The sequence below is a fragment of the Battus philenor genome, unplaced genomic scaffold (genome assembly GCF_028537555.1).
Source record: "Battus philenor isolate CCGP_79_NKW_IND1 unplaced genomic scaffold, ilBatPhil1.0.hap1 SCAF_29, whole genome shotgun sequence".
In the NCBI taxonomy this organism is placed as follows: Eukaryota; Metazoa; Arthropoda; class Insecta; order Lepidoptera; family Papilionidae; genus Battus; species Battus philenor.
Window position 1 is genome coordinate 3,519,672 of NW_027181692.1, and position 27,875 is coordinate 3,547,546.

General features: G+C 36.0%; 1 protein-coding gene across 2 annotated transcripts in view; it reads left to right on the forward strand.

Moving 5' to 3' along the window:
• The window catches only part of ATPCL (ATP-citrate synthase), a 74,652-nt gene extending 50,302 nt beyond the window's left edge, over nucleotides 1-24,350 (forward strand). For both annotated transcript variants that reach the window (XM_068769991.1, XM_068769990.1), the window contains exons 2-23: nucleotides 4,126-4,255; nucleotides 6,452-6,557; nucleotides 7,519-7,704; nucleotides 8,891-9,004; nucleotides 9,841-9,920; nucleotides 10,640-10,898; nucleotides 11,878-12,090; nucleotides 12,981-13,138; nucleotides 13,966-14,128; nucleotides 14,726-14,893; nucleotides 15,705-15,828; nucleotides 16,100-16,197; nucleotides 16,771-16,869; nucleotides 17,023-17,138; nucleotides 17,683-17,823; nucleotides 18,271-18,410; nucleotides 19,152-19,390; nucleotides 19,783-19,925; nucleotides 20,344-20,506; nucleotides 21,164-21,297; nucleotides 21,766-21,972; nucleotides 22,239-24,350. In XM_068769991.1, the coding sequence (XP_068626092.1) occupies nucleotides 4,206-4,255; nucleotides 6,452-6,557; nucleotides 7,519-7,704; nucleotides 8,891-9,004; nucleotides 9,841-9,920; nucleotides 10,640-10,898; nucleotides 11,878-12,090; nucleotides 12,981-13,138; nucleotides 13,966-14,128; nucleotides 14,726-14,893; nucleotides 15,705-15,828; nucleotides 16,100-16,197; nucleotides 16,771-16,869; nucleotides 17,023-17,138; nucleotides 17,683-17,823; nucleotides 18,271-18,410; nucleotides 19,152-19,390; nucleotides 19,783-19,925; nucleotides 20,344-20,506; nucleotides 21,164-21,297; nucleotides 21,766-21,972; nucleotides 22,239-22,401 (3,264 nt within the window). In that variant the 5' untranslated portion in view covers nucleotides 4,126-4,205 and the 3' untranslated portion in view covers nucleotides 22,402-24,350. The remainder of the gene's footprint in view (nucleotides 1-4,125; nucleotides 4,256-6,451; nucleotides 6,558-7,518; nucleotides 7,705-8,890; nucleotides 9,005-9,840; nucleotides 9,921-10,639; nucleotides 10,899-11,877; nucleotides 12,091-12,980; nucleotides 13,139-13,965; nucleotides 14,129-14,725; nucleotides 14,894-15,704; nucleotides 15,829-16,099; nucleotides 16,198-16,770; nucleotides 16,870-17,022; nucleotides 17,139-17,682; nucleotides 17,824-18,270; nucleotides 18,411-19,151; nucleotides 19,391-19,782; nucleotides 19,926-20,343; nucleotides 20,507-21,163; nucleotides 21,298-21,765; nucleotides 21,973-22,238) is intronic.
• Nucleotides 24,351-27,875: the final 3,525 nt, after the last annotated feature.

The following is a 27,875-nucleotide window of genomic DNA, read 5'->3' on the forward strand; positions in this document are numbered from 1 at the left end:
AACTAAAACAATTAAATTTGTTACAAATAAAAGATCATTTAAGTACAAAACATAAAAATACAAATTGAACGCTATTATATATACCCAAAAATGATATCGTCAGTAGACATGTCAGATATGTCTAACACAAGTTTTTGGTTTGAAGAACTTCCGGCCTCTGTTCGATTTTTTGTACTTATAAAATCTATTATTAACGGCTGTTTTTTTTTTGGTTTCTCTAGTCGCTTATATAATTGTTGATATACAGGTACGCAAAACATGAGATTTCTTTAAAATTTTAATGCACGCTTCATGAAGAGTGAAATAACAATTAGAGGCATCATACCTTAATACTGAATGTATTTAGGACATCAATGAAATTAGTGTACTGTAAAGATAAAATTTAATTATTATTTAAAATGTATCATTAAAAGAGTTCGATATTAATTCAAATTGAAATTATCTATATTCAATTAACCTTAATTTATATGCACTGTTGAATCGTTAATTATTTTTAACATTATAAAAAGTGTAAGTGTAGTCACTCAGTAATCTACCTACCACCTGCTCGAAGTTCTGATCTGCTGAGAAGAGCCGGTGAGAAATTCAATAGTTTTTCTTGTTGAATTAAATTCAACAATGTTTAATGATTATATACAATTCGATATATTAAAAACTCTTAAATGTTACAGGAAGATTTAAATTAATAAAACAAATATTCTTTCCGATACGCCTTGCTAAACACTTTCGAAAAGTCAAGACATTAATATAACTTACATTTAAATGTTTATTCATACATAGACTACTGCTAAGTTCGGAATGTTGAAATTTTGTCGAGAAGTACCTGACAAGAGACAAGATAGTTATTCTTTTAACGCTAATATTTCAACTTTTTCTTGTTAAAATCTTCAATTATGTGAAAATCAGCACCATGTATATTTCTATACAATATTTAGTACAATATGTTATATGGATCTATCTTGCACAAAACTAATATTTCAATTATATCACGGATAAATTTAAAACCGTTTTAGAAATTTTATTAAATATATTAATTATAAATATCGTATATATTCATTTGATATCTTTGTGTATACACGACAGTGTAACATGAGGATACCAAATATATTATAATAATTTAAAGTTCCAATAACGTGTTAGAGTACAGGTTATAACAAATTTTATTTAAATATAGTCTGTTCTGTTTGTCAATTTTCGCGCCATAACATCGCGCGTCTATGGCGCGACCGATGCGGCGAGATCACGCCATGACGCGCTATTCGCGCTGACCAATGGCGAGCTCTTGCGCCGTCGTCTCTCCCCCGCGCCTCATTCCCTTCCCGTGCCCTCTGCTGCGCTGAACGCGCGAGATCTTGGTTGTTTTTTAGCGAATAGTTTTTTTTCGATCTCTTTAAATTTAATATATCATCATTGTCACAGACATTTCGGCTATGTGTATGGACATTTCATTTTAACTATTATTCTGTACGTTTCAAGTAGTTAACTAAACAAAATATGTGTAAAAATTGGTTAATACCGTTTATTGTGCATTATAAGTTTGTTCATTATCTCAATTCAAGTATTTGCCCGTGGATGCAATAGCAGAATTGAAACCTTAGATGTTTTTATAAAAAAATTTTGTTGCAACTATTGTCTAGATGTGAATATAATTTGCGTATTTTATTTAATTGTTGTTTTTTTTTTATAACAAACGCCCGTTTACATACATTTTCAATTGATTTTTTTTCTCTTAGATAAGAGAATTAGAAAGGATTCTTCTGAACGTGCATATCTATGCATCCTTTATTTTGATAATAAGTTATAGACACTAAAAATGATTATTATTACAAGCACTATAAGGTAACCTGTGGTAATTTAAATAAATTTGGTGTATGTATAAGAAAGTCTCAAATATTACAGATTTTTGTTTGTGGTTGTTAAACTAATATATACCATGTACGCCTTTTGGCGATTTTAGCATTCGACTTTTATGACTTGTTAATTACTTACCTTGTCACCGAGTATTCATTTAAAAAATGGTATGCTATTCTATGTATAATAAAAGTTAGTCCTGAATATGCTAAATAGCGTTTTAATCGATATAGCAGTTTTAATTTTTGCAAATAGCTTATCACCACTGTGACCCTAATATATGCTATGTATACCTTTCGGTTGTATGTATATCAAGTGTTCGTATAAAAAAACTTGAATTTTACTCTTAGCGTTACAAAAAGTTATTACGAATATAATATAGATTAGATTTTTTTTAATTTAACTACATAACTTTTTTTTCGCTGTATCAGTTCCGCTTCTGCACATAGCATTAACATAACCGTTAAATTATTGAAAAAATTAAAGTGTCGTTGTCAAACGATTATGCACTATATAAATCTTTTGGTGTTATCAAAATAGTACGTGTTAATTAAATGTGTGTATAATTGTAATTGTTATGCTATTGTAAGCATTTTAAATAAATAATAACGCCACGCTATACATGCATTAAGATATTTTTAATATCATTGGATAACGTTTTTGTTCAATTTAGCCGATATCATTGGTAAAGTATAATATAGATTATTTAGGCTTTTGGGTATATCAAACATTTTGTTATTTTTTTTTAATTAGATATGTTCGTATAAAAACTACCATGTTACTTTAAGCAATATAAAAAAGCTATTCAGAATTTGCCTGATGCTGTTGAATAATTTTAAATGTTATAACATGATGGTATTACACATTCAATATTATTACAATTTATTTAATGTAAACGTTATAATTTTTTTACGCCGTTTGTGATCAACGTTTATGATTGTAATGTTAATTAATTAATTGTACGTTGAAAAATAGCTGTTATAAGCTAAGTATTACAGAAAGCTAATCAGAATATGTTAAATAGCCTAACATATTTTTAAATGTTGAAACGTAACGTTTTTATCCGATACAGCTACTATAATTTTTTGCATACAGATTGTCGTTGTCAAATTATATATATTTTGATTCAACGTTTGTCTATGAATGTTCGTTAAAAAAACTTCTGTTGCTCTGAGCGTTATTAGAAGCTGATAAGAATATGCAATTTAATTTAAAACCATTCTAATTTATTAGTTTTTGTTAAAAATAGCCGTTTTATAGTTTGTATATAGCAGATCATCGATGTCAAACTAATATATGCTATGTACGCTTTTTTATCTATAACAAGAATTTATTGTTACTCCGTAATTAACCAAATGTTCGTATAAAGATTGCTATCGTACGATAGGCATTACAAAAAAGTAATCTGAATATTCTTTAAACATTTCAATATTTTTAATATTACAAGGTAATGTTTTTTTGACATAGCAGTTACATTTTTGCATATAGCAGATAAACTTTCAAACTGATATCTGGACAATTATGATAGACATGTATAGGAGTCGGATTATTTAAAATTTGTTTAGGTGGAGAGAGAAGTCTGGTCGTAAAGTAAAGTAAAAAGTAGTAAAGGTGAATGTTAATGCATTGCAATGAGGTTTCCCTCAACTTGCTAAGCTCCGAGATCAGTACTCAAAATCTCTCGACAAAGCGAAAGATCTGGTACCCATAGAATCCATAGAGTACTAGGAAGTTCATAGGGAAAGCCAACCTCCGTTCATACTAGATAGAAGCTTTTCTGGAGTTTCCTCCGCAACTTCTCCTAGTGCTAACGCTTTAGAAACGGTAGTAGTTATATAAGCCAGGCAATAGCTATTGACCAAATCGACCACTCTCAGGCGCTCTTATGTCGTGATGTTCATCGGGTATTAACAACGAGTGGCCAAAACCGAGATCTCCTTTGGGGGCCCTAGAATCTAGTCATACCATGGAGCGTCTACCGAAACAATGGAACAATTCGGCGTCGTTCCAATTTAGTGAAATAGTAGTAATTAGCGATCATAGCCGAGGATCACCAGAGATTATTCGAGTTTGTCTACTGCGTCACTATATACACACCATACTTACTGCGTCACTATATACACACCTTTTTAATATATATATCGTCCAAATACTAACACCACATTAATGGATAGCAGCGTTTGTCCAAGGCCAAATAAAACTTGATTATCGTGTGTATCATCTCTACTCGGTTTAAATAAAAGACCTGCGTTAAACTTTGTTTTTTTCTTACAGGTAACACCCGCAGCCATATGACGCTCGGACGACACTCCATATAATCCACTTCTCTGACCAGCCAACGGTGAGGAAACAAGATGGCGTCGAAAGCTATCTACGAAGCGACCGGCAAAGATCTCATAACCAGGTGAGATTTCAAATGTAACACTTCCTCTGATGGACATCGGCTACCGTCTTACAATGGTACCGATTGGAATCGACCAGCTTCTATAGTCATCCGACGACTTTATCCCTCAAATGCATGACTTTTATTTATACTTTTAAAAAATAAATATCTTGCAGATACGTACACTACAATGCAGAGGAAAATATTTTTATCTTCTAATATATAAAATTCTCGTGTCACGGTGTTCGAACTTGAACTCCTCTGAAACGGCTTGACCGATTTTTATCAAATTTTATATGCGTATTCAGTATGTCTGTGAATCGGCTACTATCTATTTTCCATACCCCTAAGTGATGAGGATGGTCCACTCCTAAATTTTTTATTTTATTTTTACAATTTTTTTGGTTTTTATTTTATTATGATACAGCATACAAAAATACATACAACCCTAAATTTTCACCCCTCTACGATCAACCCTTATCTTACATTTGTTAATTAAAAACTTTAATTTTTTTTGCAAAACTACGTTTGCGGGATCAGCTAGTATATGTATAATATTCTTATACTTATTTAATTTTTTTTCAATACTAAGGTATACAACACTATGCATTTACTGCTACTTATACCGTTTAAGTGGTATGTTGCAGATTTTCATCATTATGCATTTAAGGGTTTAGTTGTGGTTGGTCATCTTACGCTAAGCTTTCTGGTCCGTGGTCTCCACTCTACGACTTCAAGTCAGAGGCTATCTGCTCTCCGCGCTATGTACCCTGCTCTCTGCCACTTATATCTGTCAATACACGGGGCTAGGTTTACTTTCATTCGTCTATATATCTCATATCTGAATCGATCTATTTAAGAATTCCCGTGCTGTGTTTCTTCAAAGATGACGCAACATGATCATACCTCCATATTAATTTTTCATTTTGTACAATTTATAATGATTACTTATATACGTTATATACGTGACACCTTCGAATCTGTATTTAAAATCTACGAGAAAATTATATTCTAAGTGGACTTTCTATGGTTAAAATGACAATGTTAAATGTTATTTGCTTCTCTTTCTAATCTATATGCGAAATATTAATTGAAAACTATTGTTAAAAAGTAAAATAAAAACAAATGAAAAGGTTCACCAGACGACATAGAAGAAGACCGAACATCGTGGCGGTTTCTGGGCTAGACCTATGTCTCGCAGTGGGAGATACATAACTGATAGATAAATGTACTTATTCTCTGTTGATGAAGGTGCTAGCTCGAAGGCTTTCACAGCTTCATCTGAGCTGAGTTCACGGAGCGAAAGGGTCCGTGAAGTTAAAAAATAAATGAAGCACTGTTAACAATTGTCGTACGGAAATGTTCTTTTTCTGTTTGTGTCCACAAATGTTTTTATAGGTGTGCGGCAAGGAACTGAAATATATCCTATGTTGTTTATTGTACATGGTTGGTATAATTATATGATAGCTCTTTATAGCTATCTATCTATAGCACCTAAAGTACGAATGCTTAGGTTCTTTGGACATGTTACTCGTAACGAGGATTCAGGAGTACATTTGCTGGTGCAAGGCAAAGTTGCAGGCAATCGATCTCGTGGACTCTCCTCAGCAAGATGGACAGATCTCATTAGAACTGCCATTAAGGATTAAATTAACACGTTGAACGCCAAACTAAAAACCTTGTTTAGTTCAGTGGGCCGCGACGGACACCATGTGACTGCCATCGTGTTGGGTCCAAGAGGCCGCGTCGGACACCATGTGTCCACATGCCCTTGATCACTTCAGAAGCCTCTAGGGAGCCAACGGACAGTGTTTCGACTGTTTTTTAATAGTGTGGCCCCAGGGGACAGTATGCTATCGGACATATGGTGTCCGCCATGGCGTTCAACGTGTTAATGAATGTTGCCACTTAGCCAAACATCGAGCCCCATGGCGACACTTGCAGGAGCATCGAGGGCACCAGAACCGACCGGGGCAAGATCACAACCACTCGGACAAGTAGTCTCTTTCCAGGTCCTTGTGTCGCAGGTGGTCCCTGCTTCGGTCGTTTAATCGGATTAAGCAGGGCAACCTTCCAATAACAAGCTCGTATTGAAACTTTTTGGTCTCGGGATTAAGTTCTACTAAAGTTTTAAGTTAGGAACTCCCGTCTAGCCCGGCGAATAAGTATAAGAAATTATTTTTTTTATTTACAGAAGAAATATGATATTGTTTTCAGGCACATAGGTGCCGGTACGGCACTGGTTCCATGTAGATTCGCGGTGTTCGAACAGGGCACCATCTGGGAAGACGAGCTCGGGAAGAACCCATGGCTCACCAAAGAGGTGTGTATTGTTTCAGCGTTCAAAATCGATATCGTTTTAATTATATATGTGCCGTCTATCTTTATAGAAGATACCATCAGGTTTATATTTTTAGTAGTTTAAGGAAGAAGTATAGATTATAATTCATAAGTAATTAAAAATAGGTGAATTTAAACTTATCACGAAACGGTAAACCCTGCGTAGCGCGTCCAACTTTAGCAGTGTTTCCCAATGTGGGGTCCACGCTGCACAGCGGACAATTTGATTACAAGGGGCGCAATTCGATAGTGGACTCGACACGAGTTTAATCTTCTCGCTTTAATATAAGAAGTATATATGTTACATAGGAGGTGTAAGAATTTTAGCTTGGTTAATATTAGGCATAGCATATAAAAGGTCAAAATATACTGACCAGAGTAAATAGACGCCTTTGTTGAGGTTGGGTAGGTGCTAAATGCATCCTGTTACCAACCGCTCCAATTGGAGATCTAAGTAAGAGGCTGTATCAAAAGAAATAAAAACATGTTGTTATTATTTTATTCCTTATCAGGCTATAATTTTGGTTAATTATTTAAATTCTGGATTCCAAATTTAAATTAGTTGAAATTTCAAACCGTCGGAAACCGGCAGAACAGGCTGTATCTTATCGTTGAGAAGAATGTTTATTGTAATGTTTGATACGTTAAAAACTAAAATAAATGTAACTACTATAAAATAAATTAAATAATTTGTATATACCAAACAGATTCATTACTACACAATAAATAAATTATAAAGCTATAAAAAAATCGACAGATAAGCCCTGGAGCCGTGACGTTCTTTAATAACACCGACAGACGACATTTTTAAAGTCGTATAACAGGCTGCTTTCAACCAGTGGTATTAGAAATCTTTGGGAACAGTCGTACATATCCTCTATTTGAAATGATGATGATAAAAAAAAATGGAGATGAAGATATGAGTTCGTTATTTCTATTTCTAGCCCCTGGTGGTGAAACCGGATCAGCTGATCAAGCGGCGTGGTAAACTCGGCCTGGTGGGGGTGAATAAGTCCGCGGCGGAAGTACGCCGTTGGCTCAGTGAGCACAGTGGGAAGGAGCAGCAAGTGGGCGCAGCTGTGGGCAAGCTGCGGCGGTTCGTCGTGGAGCCATTTGTGAAGCATGACGCTGTGAGTATACTCGTGTGGGCATACAGGCTAGTATTCACTCTTCACTGGGGGATGATCTTTTGCGGGTAGAAAACAGTTTTCTAGTTAGAAAAACGTTGAAATTTGAGAAAATTTCGAGTTCCCATAAATGTGTTACGATAAGAAATCGCATGTTGAGATGTATTAGGGGGACCGGAAAGTAATTTCGGTTTATGTCGACATATTTTACAGAAAAACCGATTGATTTTTACCGTTCCACCATTAAATATTTGTATACTAGATGAAAAAAAGTTGTAGACAACGAAGGTGAATATAATGTTGATTAGAAATAAATTGTTAAAAATGTAGTCATGTGAATTTAACTTAAGAAAGAGATTATTTTCCGGTACCACTAATATATACGCTACGAGAACATGGAGGCGACTTAAAGTGTCGTTCTTAAAATACGCGACCAGAAATATTATTTTTAACCGTCCTCTCCCCAGTTCCACTTTTTTGTGAGGACCTTGATGGAAGATTATTGCAATACGAGATAGCTGGATGGAGGATCGACATAAAGAAACCTTTACTCAGACTTTATACAAAAAAAATCAAAGTTATAATGTAGTTTTACATCAGTTCTTAAAGCGCCATCTATTGAGAACAACTAATAACAAACTCATTAGGTTTCAATTTTTTTTATTAATAATTGTATTAAATATGTTTTTCTTAAAATTAAAATTAATTTACAAACAATTATCGTATAACACACTCTGAAATATAATAATATGGCTTTTGATAGAGCCCATGTTTAATAAATTCCTTGAATTAATAATATCTATTTGATGCTTCTGATTTTTCATTGAGAAATATTTTAAATCCTTTATACACAGTATATGCATGTATTTAATCAGAGTGTTAGGTTACATGTGTCAAGTCTGGGAGGGTGAAGGATAGTTATTAAACAATAATTAATTTTAATTTAGTAATACGAATTTTAAGAACACCTTTTCTCACTATATCATCATTACTCATTATTTTAGTAAGATGTACCATAAATTAATCAACAACTAATTAGCTATATGTTTCTATAACCAATCATCCTGTATAACAGAAGTAATCAGTCTACAAAAAAATAATACGCTCTGAGCTCAATAAATTTCACGGAAAGTAGTATAATTGTTAGTATTTTTAAAGGAAAATTTATAACGGTTCCGTTGGTTTTCAGAACGAGGAGATGTATCTATGCATCCAGTCCGGCCGCCGTACAGACACCATCTTGTTCCATCATCAGGGAGGAGTGGATGTGGGCGACGTTGATGCTCTGGCTCTCAGGCTCGAAGTAAGATCATCATTATTTCAGCCGATACACGCCCACTGCAAGGCATACGCCTCAGCACATAGTACAATGTCCCACTATATATATATATATATATATATATATATATATATGTATATATATGTATATATATGTATATATATAGAGAGAGAGAGAGAGAGACAGGATAGACGTATGTATACGCCCTTATTCTATATACGCATACACGCCCATAGAGGCCAAAAGATTAAAGAAAGTAATGAAAACTAATCTAATTTCTGTGTTTTAAAATGGTCTCAAAGATGTCACTGGAGCTGCGTTTACACCTGCGCCCCGTTTAGACGTAAGCGCCGTAGGGCTCCGGTACTCGGTTCCATTTGAACAGTTCCACCATTCCTATAGCCATCGAGGCCAGAGCAATAGATTCTAACATAAACTCTTCACCAACGCCTGGGATGACTGACATCTTTTAAATCCATATTTTTTAAATCTCTTATTAAGTGTTGAGCAGACATTATATATTCAATTTCTTATTTATTTACTAAGGAATTCACAACAATATTACATATAGATCCAAAGTAATTAAAAAAACACATGCCCACTTTTCAATACTGGCAACTACAAAATGTGCTAGGTTGACTAAAACAAAAAAAATATTATTCTGATTTAAATATTAAAAAAGATTTTTAAAGTTAAAAATGTTCTCGCCTGTTCTTCACAGGTCTAAGGCATTTATTATCGAATTTCTATTTGGAGTTGAACCAATGTATGAACTAATAGAACGAAATATTTCTGGTATAAAATGATATTTTGTATTTAAAAATCAGTGCATTAGATGAAATCCATCGCATCCGTTACAGGTGCCGGTGGATACGTTCTCCTCCGGCGAGGAGATCGAGCGCCATCTACTGAAGAATATCAAGTCTACTTCAGTTAAAAGGTCCGTATTCATTCATTCATTCATGTCACTACAAGGCATAAGCCTACTTCAAGGATCGCCGCACGCAATACGAGTTTTTTATAGCCTTGTGCAAAATATCTAATCAGATTGAAGTTATTTTGCGCAAAGGTTCAGTCGGAAATACAAAGTATTTAATGGAATCAGGCGTTACCTCGCGGCAGTTCATTCTAAGTAAGAAAAGGACCAATATTTAGCCACTTCCGCACATGCGGTGGTAGTCGTGCAATGAAATGCACACAGAGTCTCTCACTCTGTGTTTGGCACTAATCGGTGTAACATAACTCCTGAAGATGCCCCGTGGAGGGGTGAAACACGTGTTGAGTGATTTGGCGGTGGCGGTTGTGTGATTCGCATTGTTTGCCGCAAACGCGTATGCGGAAGTGGCTAAATATTGGTCCTTTTCTTACTTGGAAATACAAAGTTTACAAGATACAATTTTTTATATTTTTTTTATAAAAGGGATATTTAGCTCATTTGTTATAAAAAAATTCAGATTGTCACAATGATCACTCTGAAAAATATTAAATCTATTTATGTTTTCTATAGAAATGCGACAGGCCAACAACATCTGGCATTACAAAGTCTACAGTAACAGATAATAAACAATAATTAATTTCAATATGTAATATTTCTCGTTGTAACCAATAATTTTTGGATAGTGTGTACCATACATTAATCAACGTTCTTTATCATTTCAGGATAATAACGACGTTCATACTCTCCTTGTACCAAGTGTATGTGGACCTCCACTTCACGTACATGGAGATCAACCCGATAGTGGTGACGGGCGACAGGATCTATCTCCTGGATCTGGCAGCGAAGTTGGATCAGACTGCGGACTTCATATGCGCGAAGCACTGGGGCGAAGTCACCTTCCCTCCGCCGTTCGGCAGAGACGCTTATCCCGAAGAGGCACACATTGCAGACCTGGACGCCAAGAGTGGAGCCAGTCTGAAGGTATACCCTCTACATTTTTGATATGAAATTTCAGAACAATGTAAAAATATTACGGTCATCTACACTATAAGGATGTGTTTACATTTGATTGCTTATTATGTTTGAAGGAATAGCTTGTCTTACTTGCTTGTATACAGGGAAAATATGGTGGTCATCTACACAAAGGATGTGTTCACATTTGAAAGATTGTGATTTTGTAGGTATAGTATTGGTCTTATTAGTACCATTTTTGATCAGAAATGACAAGTGGTATGCCAAAATATAATGTTCATCTTAATTTATTATAAAAATGTGCTTACAACTGAATACTCCTGCAGTTTGAAGGTATAGTTTCAATCTTATACATAGTGACATCTCTGACCAGAAATGACAGGGAGTATAAGTAAATATGGCTGCCATATATAACGGATGTGTTTACATCTGTACATTTTTTTCGAACATTCTTTAATTTCTAAGGTCTATAGGACTAGGGGAGGACAAAGTATATTACTGGTTGTCATTTGTTCACCATCACATTCCATCATCATCAACTCACCTCATCGGTGATAGAGTTCTTGGGCCTCTTGAAGTGGTTATCAGTCAACGTTCACTGACTTCTGTTTAGTCTTATTAATTCTCATTATAGTCTCGATTCAATCTCTATCTGGAAATGATATCGGCCACCGTGATAATATTTCACTTGTACATTTTGGAACAAAACGGTAAATTTTTTAAAACTTTATCACCCTGTAACAGTAAGTATGTTACTTGTTTTACCTTACATGAATATTATCCAACACGTTTAGCATTTCCTAGCCTCCTATGAACGCAATTATTTCGCCCATTTATTCCAAATTCCTAATCAACAGGTTGCACAGGTTTTTTTTTATTGAAAGCCTTCTTGAGACTTTTGACATTTTATTTTTATTGTTTAATTACTAGACTTATACTAATACTAGACTAGTAACTCGAACTAACACTTGTCTGTGTGTCTATGCAGCTGACGGTTCTGAACAAATCCGGGCGTGTGTGGACGATGGTCGCGGGAGGCGGTGCATCTGTGGCCTACAGCGACACGGTGTGCGCGCTGGGCGGTGCCGCCGAGCTGGCCAACTATGGAGAGTACTCTGGCGCGCCCACCGAGGGACAGACCGCGGATTATGCCCGGACTATCTTCAGTCTTATGTGCCGGGAGAAGCATCCTGATGGAAAGGTCAGACCCTAAACCAGCTATAACATTTGATTATATTTTTTTAATCTATTTTTTGTTTATTAATTAAAGAATTTTGTCCATAGATATGTCAAATATTTATTCGTTCAAATAAGTTTTGCTAATCGCTTATAATATAATGTATAATTAAATATTAATGTATGTATAGACTATCGCCAGGTTTAAAATTCTATAGAGAACTTTGTAATATACTTGATAGTTATTCTTTTAACGCTAATTATACAATTTGTTCACGTCAATAAAAGTTTTTTCTTGTAAAAATCAACATAGTAATCCTAGGCAATTTTATCTCCTATATATTGTTTCTTACGTTTTACATTTTATTATGGGCGTGTATACCTTGTCCTATAAAGGATGAATCAACTTTAAACGACCAAGTAATAATTACCAGCTTAATTTTCCTTTTCGTAAGAAATATGGTCGATCTTTTTGAAAAGTATCTATGTAAGCTTACTTTGCGAACTTAGTTCCGCCTAACTATCAATGATTGTAAATATTTTAGTTTTTAAAATTTACACAAACCTATTGATTTTAATTTAATTTTCAAATTAATTTCTAAATATAACAATACCCGTAAAAAATCGTACTAATCGACCGAAATTCGAGTTCGAACGCACAAAAATAGTTTAAGACCAAAAATCAGTAATCTAGGAACTCAACAGACCTTCCAATCTCATGAAATAACATTATATAGCGGCCCGGGCAAAGGCTCCCTCAGGAGTCGAGGCCTCGCTATCTTAAAAGCGGTCTTAGGCTAGGCGCTATTTGCCACCTGCGGAAATAGCAAGTACCAGGTGGTAGACATTAAAATTCGGAACTTTTTTTTTAAAGTAACGTGATCGTAGTTGTCAATAATACGGGTGTTTGTTTAGGTGCTGATCATTGGTGGAGGTATTGCCAATTTCACGAACGTGGCGGACACCTTCCGTGGCATCATTACAGCTATCGAGACCTACAAGGATGCTCTACTGCAGTACAACGTCACCATCTTCGTGCGGCGTGGTGGGCCTAATTACCAGGAGGGACTTAGGTATGGCACTTTTGGAGACAATTGCATAGACTTCACTTAAGTAATTATGCTATAAACACCAATACTATAAATATTTATACTACGAATACTTATTCTATAAATACCATTACTGTAAATACTAAACCTTTAAAATATTATAAATACACTAGACTTTTTTAAATGATTACCATTACCAATAAATTTTGTAGACTTACCATCATCCCTTATTTTCAATGAAAAAAAAATATTTTAGAAAATAATAATGTTACATAACTTTATGACAATATAATAAATAGTTAATTAAACATTAATACATACTTTCTGAGTTTGTAAATTAAAATAAATTATACAGGTAAATAGATTCGTTGTTGATGTGATTTTTATATGCAAAAATTACTTTTTTTTGTTAACTCAGTGCATGTTATGGCTGCCTATCATTCAAATTGCAATCATTTATTTATTTGCATTATATTTGTATTTAATATTGTTGCAATATTTCGTATTAATGTTTTAGTGCAGTCAGAAAACGAAGACGCAGTAATGACGTAAGGATCTCCTCATTATTTATATGTTTACTTGGAGATATTCCAAGTTCTCTTCATGGTTCAGGGAGCGACTATTGTTAACTTTCCACACACACATACATATAAATAAATATATATTTATATCACTTTTGTTCATACATATCTATATACATACAGACTATCTATTATGACTAGTTGTTTTTTTTTTCTTAAACCTAGGACAAACTGTATAAGTGTGTAACTACCTATGAGTAAACAGCAGTATTGGTTTAGCAAAGAAATGAATAAATGAAGTCATTAAAAACAAATGATATTTCTTCGCAGACAAATGCGTGAGGTTGGACAGAGACTACGCATTCCTCTGTACGTGTTCGGTCCGGAGAGCAACATGACCGCTATCGTGGGCCTGGCGCTGGGACACGACCCCATACCGCCCGAGCACCAGCTCGACTACGCCCCCAAACAGCTGCCCAAGCTCAAGCCGCAGGTGAGTGATCAGTGATCAGTTGAAAATAGATCCCTTCCTCCATCCCCCACAATTTCTACAAAGTTTCAAAATCCTTCTTAAAATCTTGTGCTTTGTACGATGTCCACTACTGGGCATAAACCACCTTTATAGATTCCCAATAGGACTGGTTGGAAGCGAAAGGTATATCTAGGTTCTTTTAATAAAATATAATAATTTTTTAACTAAAGTCATAATATCCTACAGGAACGAGAAAAGGATATATCATTTATTAGAAATAGTCGACTTTTAATTTGTTCATTGAGTCTTTGTTTAAAAGCCTCCTGGGTTGTATTGCGGTAACTTCATCATCATGACGCCAGCCGATAGAAAGATCGATGACATTGCCCGTATTCGCAGACTTCCTGAGAACCTTGATTATGCCTTCCAACACTTAGTGGGTGGTCTAAACACGCAGCATCTACCGGTTTGTAGTTGCTACTGGAGAACCTTTTCTTTATCTAGCAGTAGATGCCCTACAGCTGAAGTGATTATATGTATATATTTCCATTCCAATAAAAATGTTTTAAAGTGATAAAGTTGCTAAAGTGATAATTAAACGTTTTTTAATACCCCCAGCCTCCACCGAAACTGGACCTGCCAGAGCTGACATCAGCACTGCTAGACCTGGTGTGCTCCCAAGCACCTACGCGTATGGATCTCGGCCAGCCACTGAGTACAGCACGTCCACTCTTCACGGACCGCACCAAGGCCATCGTGTGGGGCATGCAGAACCGAGCCATCCAGGTAAATTATCACACTCTTATTTTCAGATGGGATTTTACCAACTCAAAGAATAGTTTTAAAGGTATTATTTCTCATTTTCATTAGTCGATGATGACTCAGTTATGCTCAAGGTCAGCCAGAGAACAATGCAGAAGACTGTTCTCAAAGTTTCGCTGCGAGATTGAATCAGAAATGAAGATCCATAGTGGAACCAAAGACGCGGTGCTGAAAGATTCTCGAGTGACGTCCACAAGCAAGCAGACAAGGTGTGAACAGGCAGGCCCCCCACCCAGCGGACCCATGACATAATTATGGTCGCGAGAAGTCTCTATATACAGGCAACGCCTATGCCTTGCAATGAGCATCTATCAGCTGATAAAAGAACACGAATGGAACTTGCGAGTGTTTGCGAGTGTTAATTGACGTAAATAAAAAAAAAAACAATTAATGAAAACAATTATCTCGCGATTCCTAAAGCATGTGTAAGGATAAATCTCCCGTACCACGCATGCGAGCCTTTGAAACTGAATTTTATCGAATTAGCAGGTTTTGCAATAGAATCATAGAAAATGTTCAGAAAGCTTCAATTGGTAGATTTAAAAAAAAATTGTCAAAGAACCTTGAGAAAGATATGTTCGTTTCCAGGCTATACAAAATAATATTCAGTCTCATTGAATTACTTTCGCCTGTTTTTCTCAGGTCTGAGGCATTTCACTGAACAGATGGTAGACTCAACTTGACGTCAAGAAGTGTAATCCATCCGATTTTGAATAAAGATTTTTTTTAATTTGAATTTAGAACGTTTGCATATAAACAACTGTTTATATTCCAGGGCATGCTGGACTTCGACTATATCTGCAGAAGGGCGGAACCTTCAGTCGTCGCCATCGTATACCCTTTCACAGCTGACCATAAGCAGAAGTATTACTTCGGCAACAAAGAAGTCTTTATACCTGGTGAGAAAGTCAAAAAATTATAAAATATGATAAGGGACATGAAAAATATCTTTCGACTGTTCTGAAAATACACGCATTCACAAACCCACACAGAGACTTGAGAATTTCAATCCATCGTCTAGTAAGAGTTTGTGCCCAAAGGGTCTCAACGGTGGGATATAATTTTAATAACATAAATGTTTTCTTTTTGTAAGCGTATATTGAACATCTATTGGGGAGTGGGCTACATACAACAGTGGTCATGTGGTTACGTTAATATGTTTTCCAACAGTCTTCTCCGATATGGACGTGGCGATGAGGAAACATCAGGAGGCGACGGTGCTGGTTAACTTCGCGTCTCTTCGCTCCGCCTACGACAGCACTATGCAGGTAACCAGATCAGTTTTTTGGTGACCAGCGTTCCACGCACTCCAGACCATGATCACCTGTTGAGTCCTGTCACCTGAAGAGACAACTCTTGTCACACTTCGAATAGTCGTTGCAAGCTTGGCGGTGTTCTAGCAAAACACTTCTATTTAATCGGAATTCGATCTCTTCTTCTTCTTCTATATATATATATATATATATATATATATATATATATATATATATATATATATATATATATATATATATATATATATATATATATATATATATATATAAATTTATATATATATACATATATATAATCGATGTTTCATTAAAGCTTAAAACATAGGCCTGCTTTAAATAAATATAGTGAATAGTACCTTGCGTAGTTACATGTGATTCTATGTGACCTATATACTAACTCATCACGATATCTATAGAACCATTAGTCTTGGACATTTGAAATTTAATAGGTACATTCCTTTTGACGAGTAGATATCAGCTACAAAGTTCTACTGTGGAGAAGTTAAGAAAATGTGCCCAATTGTGGGATGTTTACCTGGACATCAATGCTATATTTATGTTCAACAGGCGATGCAACATCCGCAAATCAACACAATAGTGATCATCGCTGAAGGAATACCTGAAAACATGACGCGCAAGATCATCAAGGTGGCGGACACGAGGGGGGTGAGTAGTGATCTAAAAACCCATTAGGATAGCTATTGTATGCTCATACTTACATATCTAGTGCAGTACCGTTATATTTCTAAAGAGTTTCTCTTTTATTTTTATATTTGAAATATTGTCTGAAAGGTGTTTACACGTGATTGCTTTATGCAGGTGAACATCATCGGACCGGCTACAGTCGGTGGCATCAAGCCCGGCTGCTTCAAGATCGGGAACACGGCCGGCATGATCGATAACATCATCGACAGCAAACTCTACCGACCTGGAAGGTGGGCCGCCTATCTCGACCCAAAAAACGATTTTAAATAAGAAAAACCAAACAAAATATTCATAAAACTCACGAAACTATAACTTTCTAAAGCTTTTATACAAAAATCATATATTTCTCTGTTCGTAAAACTATAAAACTCACAAGATAATATGTAACTAAAAAATGGCAAAAATGTAGATAATATCTAAAACTATTTATGTTCAGAACTCGTAAAATTACATAACTTTTAGATTTCAAAAGTTGTAAAACCTACAAAAGCCTGTTTTATTTACATGCGAACTATCAAACGAGCGAACTTCACAGCGAACTGTCAAGGGCGCCAAGTTCAACGTGATGAGACTTATGAAACGATGATGAATGAAATCAGTAAAGTCGTTGTCAATTCATAACGTGACTGAAGGAAAATGGGATTCATTTCCCCAGCAGTGGGGGATATTCAGTGGTTCCAAAGGGCTTCTTTACACGTCAATTGTGGGGTATTGAAAAATTTTATTTTGATACAAAAGTGTAAGGTAATGAATGGAACGATGAACGTGTTACAGCGTGGCGTATGTGTCGCGGTCTGGCGGCATGAGCAACGAGTTGAACAACATCCTGTCCAAGCAGGCGGACGGCGTGTGCGAGGGTGTTGCTATTGGTGGCGATCGCTACCCGGGCACCACTTTCCTGGACCATCTCCTCAGGTGAGAACACCAACCTACATCCTGAAAGATTGCATTAGAGGATAATGTTTCATGTAACGGCCAATGAATTGTTCTAATTTTAAGGAAAAAAATACAAACCCCGCTGAGTTTATTGTTAGTTGTTCTAAGTAGATGGTGCTTTACAAATTAACTTAAATTTAATTTTTTATTTAAGTAAATAAAGGTTTGCAGTGTAAGAACGAAAAAAGTATGTAAATATATATATATACCACACGGAATCTATCCCATAAATGATGTTACTAGCTGTTTATATACATTAAAAAAAGATTAATTTGAATTTCGAACAATAGCTTCTACAAGAATAAATAAAAATGTATACAGTACAGGCCCTAGTGCCGTTCCTTGTTACACACCTGTCTTTGTAAGTAACAAAGTAGATTTGACTTAAAAATAAATGCTGGTTAATATGGTGTAACTATATATCAGATTCGAAGCGGACCCCAACGTGAAGATGCTGGTGGTGCTGGGTGAGGTGGGTGGCGTGGAAGAGTACCACATCTGCCGCGCCATACGCGACAAGCTCATCACCAAGCCCATGGTCGCCTGGTGTATCGGCACATGCTCTGGTAAGAATACGAATGTTACTATTTTGAATTTAATTGACAAAGTTATCAATAGAAAGATTTTATAATATCCTGTATTTGGTTACCGGGATATATACAAGTATCTAGTGCTATTATAGCAGAAATAGTAATCACCAAAGCAGATCACTGTCTACAATGTGTTTCCCAATGTGGGATACCCACGCCACAGGGGGCAATTTGAAAGCGGACTCGACGCGATTTTAAGCTTTTCTTTTTTATATAAAAAATGTGTATGTGGTGACATGGTTGGTGTTGGCGTTAAAATTTAGACAGACTAAGGTGGGTCATGACATAAAAGGTTAAAATTAAAATATTATTCAAGTTAATAAGCAATCGTGAAATATGTTTTGCTATCTTACTATGCATTCCCCCTTCTCCCTTAGCTCTCAGCTCAAATGTGCCCAAAAATAGCTTCCTTCTAGTTTTTACAAGAGAAGAAAATGTATAAATGTATAAGGGACCATTTATGAAATATCTCTCATGAAATTTCACTTTTCTAAACTGGCCGCCCACTAGTAGACCTTGGCCTCCCCCGCAGATTTCTAATACGGAGAGTTGGAAACGGACTGCATCTAATGTCCTCCGAGGACCTAAACAAGGTCACCAGTCGTCCAACTTCTGGATGGATGGCTATTTGTTCTGCGCGCTATGTCCTGCTAACCGTCACTTCAATTTGTGAATCCGCTGGACTTTCATCACCTGTATTTTGTTTTCCTTCCAAAGACATGTTCGCGTCGGAGGTGCAGTTCGGCCATGCGGGTTCCCTGGCCGGTTCCACCTTGGAGAAAGCGGCAGCGAAGAACGCTGCACTCAAGGCCTTCGGGGTTACCGTGCCGGACTCCTTCGACACGCTGGGCAAGGCCGTCAATCAGGTGTACCAGAAGTTGGTCGACCAGGGCAAGATCATCGTCAAGGAAGAGGTGGAACCGCCAAAGGTTCCTATGGACTATGATTGGGCAAGGGTATGTGAGATATTTTTATGCCTTATAAATAGCTTTTAAGGTATGCGGACATTAAATATTCATCTAACAATGTAACGTCTTGACTCCAGCGTTTCGATACGACGCAAAAATTATAATAACGATGAATGAATGAATTAGTAAAAAAAAATTACAAACATTCCTACTCCCTCAATAATTACTTTTAAATACCCCTTTTGCTTATACACATATATATATATATATACATATATATATATATATATATATATGTATACATATATAAATATGTGTGTATATATATATGTGTGTATACGTTTTCTATCTATACGTTCTTTCAGGAGCCTCTGCTGTGACTTTTGAATTATTTAATTCACTGGATTAATAGACTTCCTGATGAACATTTAATTGTGCAGAAGCTGGGCATCATCCGCAAACCGGCGGCGTTCATCAGCACGATCTGCGACGAGCGCGGCCAGGAGCTTTCCTACTGCGGCGTGCCCATCAGTCAGGTCCTGGAGCGTGGACTTGGCGTTGGTGGCACCATTAGCTTGCTCTGGTCAGTACTGTACTATATCTGTCTCGTTCATTGAATAAACTAAAAGGTACCACTCTGCAGCGAACCATAGAAACGAAATTCAATGCTATTTTTTTATTAAGTCACTCTTGTTTTTAAGTAGAGACGAATAATTCCTAAATTGATTTTTATTCCTAATTTAAATTTATATTTATATATGTTTAATAATGTGTATTTTATTATTTCTATTGCAAGATTTTTTTAAGTAAATATAAATGGAAAATGTCCTAATATATAAATATTAGAACTTTTTCCATCTTACACCGTTTTTTCGTATGCTCTTCTAAGGTACGTATCTCCCGAGTGAAGGAGTTCGGTGTCCATACAAAACTGAGACCTCCAGAATAGCTATCATAAGGTGTTAGTGGTGGGGTGATGTTTTATTGTGGTGATGTATCAGGTTCCAGCGCGAGCTACCTGTGTGGGCGTGTCGGTTCCTGGAGCTGGTGCTGATAGTGACGGCCGACCACGGGCCGGCAGTGTCTGGTGCCCACAATACGATGGTCACCGCCCGCGCTGGCAAGGACCTTATATCCTCCGTGGTCAGCGGTCTACTCACTATCGTAAGTATCACATCTAGGATGCGCACACGCACTACAGGGATTAAATTTTTAATAATTCTATATACAGGGTGATTGGTTATAGGTGTAAAAGCTTTGCGATACAATATCAATCGTATCGGAAATAATAAATAATCTAACGATAATATATGATAATTTTTTTTTAAATTGGGATTACTTTATATTTAAATTAATTATTGCTAAGTTACATGCCTGTCATATTCCTGTAGAGTTTCACGGTATTTTATACTGGGTGATTGCAAATTAGTGTACATTCACGTCTATTAAACCAACAACGATGTATGTAAAAATTAAAAGTTCTTAATACTTTGAAGAAGGTTCTAACGGAAAGAGGATAAGAGAGTAGAAATTTTGAAAATTACAGAAAATGATATGATTATTGAAACTAAGCATTTGACTGTTTGCTATGAACTTCATGTATTTGACAGTCTGGGGAAATATGGTCTGTAAGGGGTAGAATCAGTCAGGACTCGTTGGTAGCATATTGTGGAGAGCTTGGTCCTAATTTACACACGCACATATGTATATTATGTATATTGTATTTATTTATATATATGTATATATATTTGTACAAATCTTGTGTCCGAAATTAGCAATGTCCTGAAATTGAAATAAATATAAAGTGTTTTTCATCACCAGGGTGATAGGTTCGGAGGTGCGCTTGACCGCGCGGCGGCAGACTTCTGCGCTGCCTATGACCGCGGCCAGCACCCCCAGGAGTTCGTCAACGAGAAGAGGGCCAAGGGCGAGCTCATCATGGGTATCGGGCATAGGTACTGCTCTCTTTTATTAAAACCTTTTTTTCAGTCACATGAAAATCATTTTCATTGATTAGCGTAGTCGTTACAACAATTACCATCTCATAATATTTTTATTCCCCTCTCCCCCCCAATACTGACATATTCGATTAGTGTTGGCTGTTGTTAGAATTTCTGACTTTGCTAATCCGAAATTAGCAAAGTAATAAATAAAAAAACCACGTTAGATGTGATACCTGGCGTATTATATTGACTAATTGATATCTACTCGGTTGTTAGAGGGAAGCATAAACCTCTTTATCAAATGCCAGTAGCTGAATGTCTGAAGTCGTGGAATGGAACGCATAAGTCCCGACATAATTGACCAGAGACTTAGACTTTTATGTACAGAACAAGACAAAATACTATTAGCGCCATCTATCGCCATCTCACGTAACAGCGTTGGCATATTTTCTGATCTTGAATTTATCTTGTGATCATCAGAGTGAAGTCGATCAACAATCCGGACTCTCGCGTGCGCGAGCTGAAGGCGTACGTGACATCTCGCTGGCCGGCGTGGCCCGTGACTCGCTACGCTCTGGACGTGGAAGCGATCACCACGCGCAAGAAGCCCAACCTCATCCTCAACGTGGACGGCATCGTCGCCGCAGCCATGGTCGACATGTTCCGACACTGCCAGCTCTTCACGCAGTCAGTACCCTTTGTGCCTCTATACTTTGTCTTACACAGATAATACATTCCCATGTAATGTCACACTTACTTTTGATGGAAGTGTGTGTGTGTTAAAGTGTGACATTATTACCTAAGCATTGTATGTATATATATATATATATATATATTCACTCTTTCTACTTTGTTACGTTGTGAAATGGCGGCCTTTATTGCCTTATAGGAATTATCTACTAGTCAACCTATTATATTAACTGTTTAGTAAGATTTGGGTACTTTATTTGCAGGGAGGAGGGTAATAACTATATTCAGATGGGCTCTATAAACGCGCTGTTCGTGCTGGGCCGTACCATCGGCCTGGTCGGCCACTACCTGGACCAGAAACGCATGAAGCAGCCGCTGTACCGCCACCCCTGGGACGACATCACCTATATGTCCCCTCTCAACTAGATCTGCTGTCGTTTCGAAATTTTTGTGTTGGTAAATTCAACCTTGTACCACAACCTTGTGTCACATAAGGCCCTATATATAATAACATTTCTGTGAACAAATATGAAAGCAATATTTTTAAAATTTCAGTAACAAATCGTTCTTTGTTACCTTTCTAATAATTTCTATTGAATTATGAACTTAATTCTTATTATTTTAAAGACTTTCTTCAAAATTGCGTTTTAAATCTGTGACCCAGAAATGTGAACCAACACAAAAGTCATGTGAAAAGTCACTGCAGAGTGTGCAGTGTATTTTGACAGTTCTTTATTAATAAAGCTTGTTTTCCTTTGACCATGTTAAGCAAGCGTATGAACCTCAAACAGCACAACGTAAGGGATGTCCCTCCAGCGAGCCGACATCTCTCGGGATCGCGTATTTAATTTAAGTAGAAAATAACTATCGCTTCGGGAATAAGTGTTGTTTGCGCCGGAACTCGCCTAGGCAGGAAGGGGGGTTAGCTTACCAAGAGAAACTACCAAAGTGGTAGTTTTTAGAGATAAGCAGGGGATTTCCCGAATATCAATATACATGTTAAGTGATGCCTTTTTCACTGCCAACGTCAATTCGGGACAGTACCTTTACTACATGAAACTATAAAAATGTTAACTTTAATATTTCCATATCATATTATACGTAATAAGATTGGTTTAAATGTTTGAACTAAAGGACTGGCAATTTCTTTTTTTTTTTTCTCTCTTTGATGACCATCTCATTCTAGTATGTCCAGAATTGACAAGGTATTTTCCGGTCGCGATAATCTGTTAGCTATAGTGACGTCACAATCTTATAGTTTAGGCATTCCTGTATGTTGTATAATTTATAGTTAAGCATTTAAGGGTTTGTAGTCGACGGTTTGACTAGAAGAGATAGGGAACACTGTTATAGTAGAAAATTATGGCAACACTGGTATGACATTAGCGTGAGCTAGCAACACCGATACAACTGCGAAAAAAATGGTTTTTATTTATGACATAAATATATACAATAGGGTTAACGGAGACATTAATAACATGCACATTAAAAATAAAATATTTAACACGTTATTGTTGCTATAAATAAAAAATATATATTGACAAAGATATATTCATATTACAGTTGCCTATAAATTACTTAGATAGGAAGAAAAAATAATGTTACATGAAATGCATAAAATATTTTGCGACACGTTTTAACCTAGTAACACTGAAGCAATCGTACATAGCAACTCAATATATAGATAAAAAATTAATATAAATTTGTTATATATATTCATTAGCTTAAACACTCGTAGATGGCGCTGTCCGTATACAAAAATCTTAATTAAAATTCTGATACCAACTGTATTTAAATTATATCGAATATATAAAATAATTTCGTTTGTTTTTAAAAATAAATTAATTAAAAATTATTTTTGTATTTATGAATTTATTTCTCCTTGTGGTACTTTTAAGATTATATTTTACTAATGCTGTTTTCTATTTAAAATCTTTTTAATTAAAATGTATTTTTTCTTCACAATTCTGTCGCATGTAAACATTTTATTAAAACAATAACATTTGAGTCGTTCAATTAATAGTTTTATTCTTGTGAAATTACTGCTGACTCCGTTTCCTTAAGTCTATCGGTTGAGACGTATCTGGGCGGGCGACGTGCGTTTAGCGCGGACTAACGCGGAATCGAAATGGGTCAGAGCGGATCTGTGCGGGGTCAGAGCAGGTCAGCGCGGATCTGTGCGGGGTCAGCGCGGATCTGTGCGGGGTCAGAGCGGGTCAGTGCGGATCATCAGGGGGTCAGAGCGTGCTCGCGGTTTAGTTCTATAAGTTGTTTTTGTCTAATCTCTTATTTATTGGTATATTTGTGAAATGGTTGGTATCTGTAAATATTGAAAATTTGTCAATTTATTTGAATATATTTTTTTATTTACCGCGTTTCCTTGTTTTATTTATTCTATGGTAATAAAGTTTAAACCTTTTTTATGTTTATCCGACTACTATGAATTGGTAGATAGAAGTGGCGAACATTCTTTTAACCCTTTCAAAGAATATAAAATGACATTTAAAGTTTCGTTTTGGTTTGTCGTGGGTCCATGGTAAGACAAACTAAGGTAAAAGTGTTTTAAAATGTGAATTTACTTAAGTAGACGGTTGTAACGTAACCTTAAGTATAACTATGTCAAAGTCACCGATGTAGCTCAAAGAAATCTTTCAGAATAATGCTCAGACGAGCAGTGGTAGTGAGCGGGCATATTACTTGACGAACTGACAACTGTTGGAGCCGAATGGTTCTCTAGTGGTGACCACGAGTAAGTAGACTCTGGTGGGCCTCCAAGTAGGTTAGCCGATAACACAAGCCTTGCGGTAGACGTATTTAACAGTAAAGATAAAAGTACAATGGGCGGTCTTATCACACAAGGCAATTTTTTATAGACATTAATCATATGGAAACACTTGAGGGATAATTAACGGGTAGTTTAGCGTGTATATATAGACAAATCATACATACATATGTATATAGTAAATACACCAATCCCCGGCTGCATCGTCGTTACGTTCCAAAAAAACACGACTCAAATTGAAACGACGCAAAGTAAATTAAGAATTTATATAGCAAATCACGTAAAAATCGAAGATAGGTTGGATCATTACGAAAATACCACTTTTTAAAAAGAAAATTGTACAAAGTAAACATTTAAAAAACTAAAATAATATCAAATTTTATTACATACATACAAAAAAAAACTTATTGAATTAAACCAAAATAAACCATTTAATTAAATTATGAAAAACAAAATTAAAATCACTGTTTGATGAGTCCGTAGTTGTAAATCGGCTTTCTTGCACAAAAAAATTGATCCAATGTTTGCTGAAAAGCTTTTTATTTTTTGTTTTTGGAAATTCAATCACGGCGCATTTACAAACAAGTGTTGGCATCTTTTAGAAAAAAAATTAAAGACTCATACTCAAAACAACGCAACCTGGAAAATGTAACGCACAATGAAAATTAGTACTAATTAGGCTGCAAGGCAACTTCGAAAAGACGCAGAACGAAAAGTATTGGTGTATACTCATAATAAATACAGTGTAAGACATAATTATAGATACAATAATAAATAAAAACGTCAACCTAACTTGGATCGCACTCGCCTCAGAAAGAATAAAGGAAGAAAAAAAATATAATTGAAGGGTAAATAACCATAGGTCTAGTAAATAGTTCTTAAACATTTTCTTAAAAATACTGTGACTGCACGACTTACGTTCAGCGGTAAATAATTCCACAAACGTACGGCCTGTGCGGTAAAAGATTTAGCCATGAATGCGCCGGCATTTTTAATTTAAAATTATCTGATGATATCAAAGACCTCTCATGTGTTTCGTGAAGAAATAGAAATCTTTTAGAGGCAATGAGCGGATTGTAAAGAATATTATAGAGTAGATAGAGCCTTATTAGTGACTAATTGAGGTCGGTGCGAATATTTGGAAACATGATTCAATTTTCGGATTTGAAATATGAAACCAATACCGAAATTTTGAAGGCGCTCAAGTTTATTTAGTTAGTTTTCAGTGAGGTCTAGATAGCTGACATCAACATAATCAAGTATGAGCACGAGAAATCTTAGTAATCTTAGATAAAAAGTAGCTAAGACGTCGCAAAGACCCCGCCGATGCAAATAGTTTACGGCTTATTTCCGGAACCTGTGGACCCCACGAAAGCAATCCATCGAAATGAATGCCAATGTTGCCAATGGCTGTGCCGTTACAAGTTATTGATGGAACTAACGCCCAGTTTAGTTTGAACAGCATCCTACTGCTGTCTACTACAATAGCCTGTATTTTAGATGGATTGACAGCTAATCCATAGGTTTCTTCATTCGCAAATTCTGTCCATATCATAGTTTAAGTCAGTGATAGCTTCCGCAATATCCTGTGGTGTTTGAGAATAAATTTGAAGGTCACCTGCGTAAAGGTGGCAGGCAGGACGTAATTGATGGAAAACTGTGTTAATAAATAGAGCAAAGAGAAGAGATTGAACGCTGTCCCGTGCGATGTTAGCAGTTGTTAGCGCTTTCTCGCTGTGGGAATTTATACAGGTAAATGCGAAACCACGTGATTTGAGATATGTAAAGAAAACTGTAAATAGGGAGCAGGACATCAAAGTCAACGACGCTGAACAACTTGCCGTCATCCATACCTTGTCTGATGTCATCTGTATGAACTAGGGTAGTGGTATTGCATTGGACCAGGTCAAAAGCCGGATTCCTTTAATCGGATTAATCTGTAAATTGCGTACGAGACAGATCCGCCCGAAATAAAATAGGCTATAAATATCCTCTATCTTAAGTCTATGAGTGACTTGGTGCAATTAATTTTCAGTACATTTTTTATTAGCGTTCTCTCCTTCACAAGTTTTTTTACTGCATCTTTTTTACGCTGTACATTCTCTGTTATATCATTTTCTTTCATTCAAATCCTCACACACATCGCGTCTTTTCCTTCGCCGCGTTTATTATCACAATTTTGAATTTCTCCTTATTTATATTATTATTGTTTCATTTATTTTATTACTCAACCTCATATTTAATTTTTGTTTATTTTTATTTGTGGCGGCGTTCTCTATTTTCCATTATGAAGGCGATGGTGCCGCTATCTATCCTTACCTTAACTCCCATCTTACCCTTGCGATCACAGGACAGCACGCAATTGCGTGCCCACTGTCTGGTCCACCGCTGGGTCGCAGATGAACGAGGGAATCTCTCCGAGCTTAAGCCTATATAGGTATTCAGCAAACACCACGTGCGCCGCGTGGACTAACATTCCAAAGCTTGGGACAGAAATGGCAGAATTGATATAGGTCGTAAGTCTCAAAATGTAGAAGGATTATACCTTTTACGTCAGAGTTCCCCAAACTTTTTTGTGTCGTAGACCCCTTGCCATGTTTTTCCGTGTTGGGTAAACCCCCTACTTACCTGATATTGATTTCCTGTTAATTTCTAACTGTAGTGAAGTTAAGTGTTAAAAACTTAATGTAAAAACACATGTTAATTTATACATTTATTAATTGAATTTAAATTAAAACTACTCAAAATAAAATTTTGTATCTGTCATATAAAATATACGTAACATATTAATAATTTTTTACTTCATAGGTACTTTTATTATAATGTAAAATGTTTTGATATAAGATAGTATGATGTAAGTAAATAGGTACTATCAGTGTTTGTGTTGAGGTCCACTATCGTGGACCCCCATTTTCATTTCATGGACCCCCAAATTATTTTTTCGCCGACGTAGACCTCTTGCAGTTTGTCATAGATGATATGACATTATCATAGATAGGATCGATAAAGACCACTTTGGAAATCACTGTTTTAGAGAAATACACATATACATACACAGGAGAAAAATGAAATGAATAACTTCTCAATAAAGATTTATTAACAAATAATTATTCATACA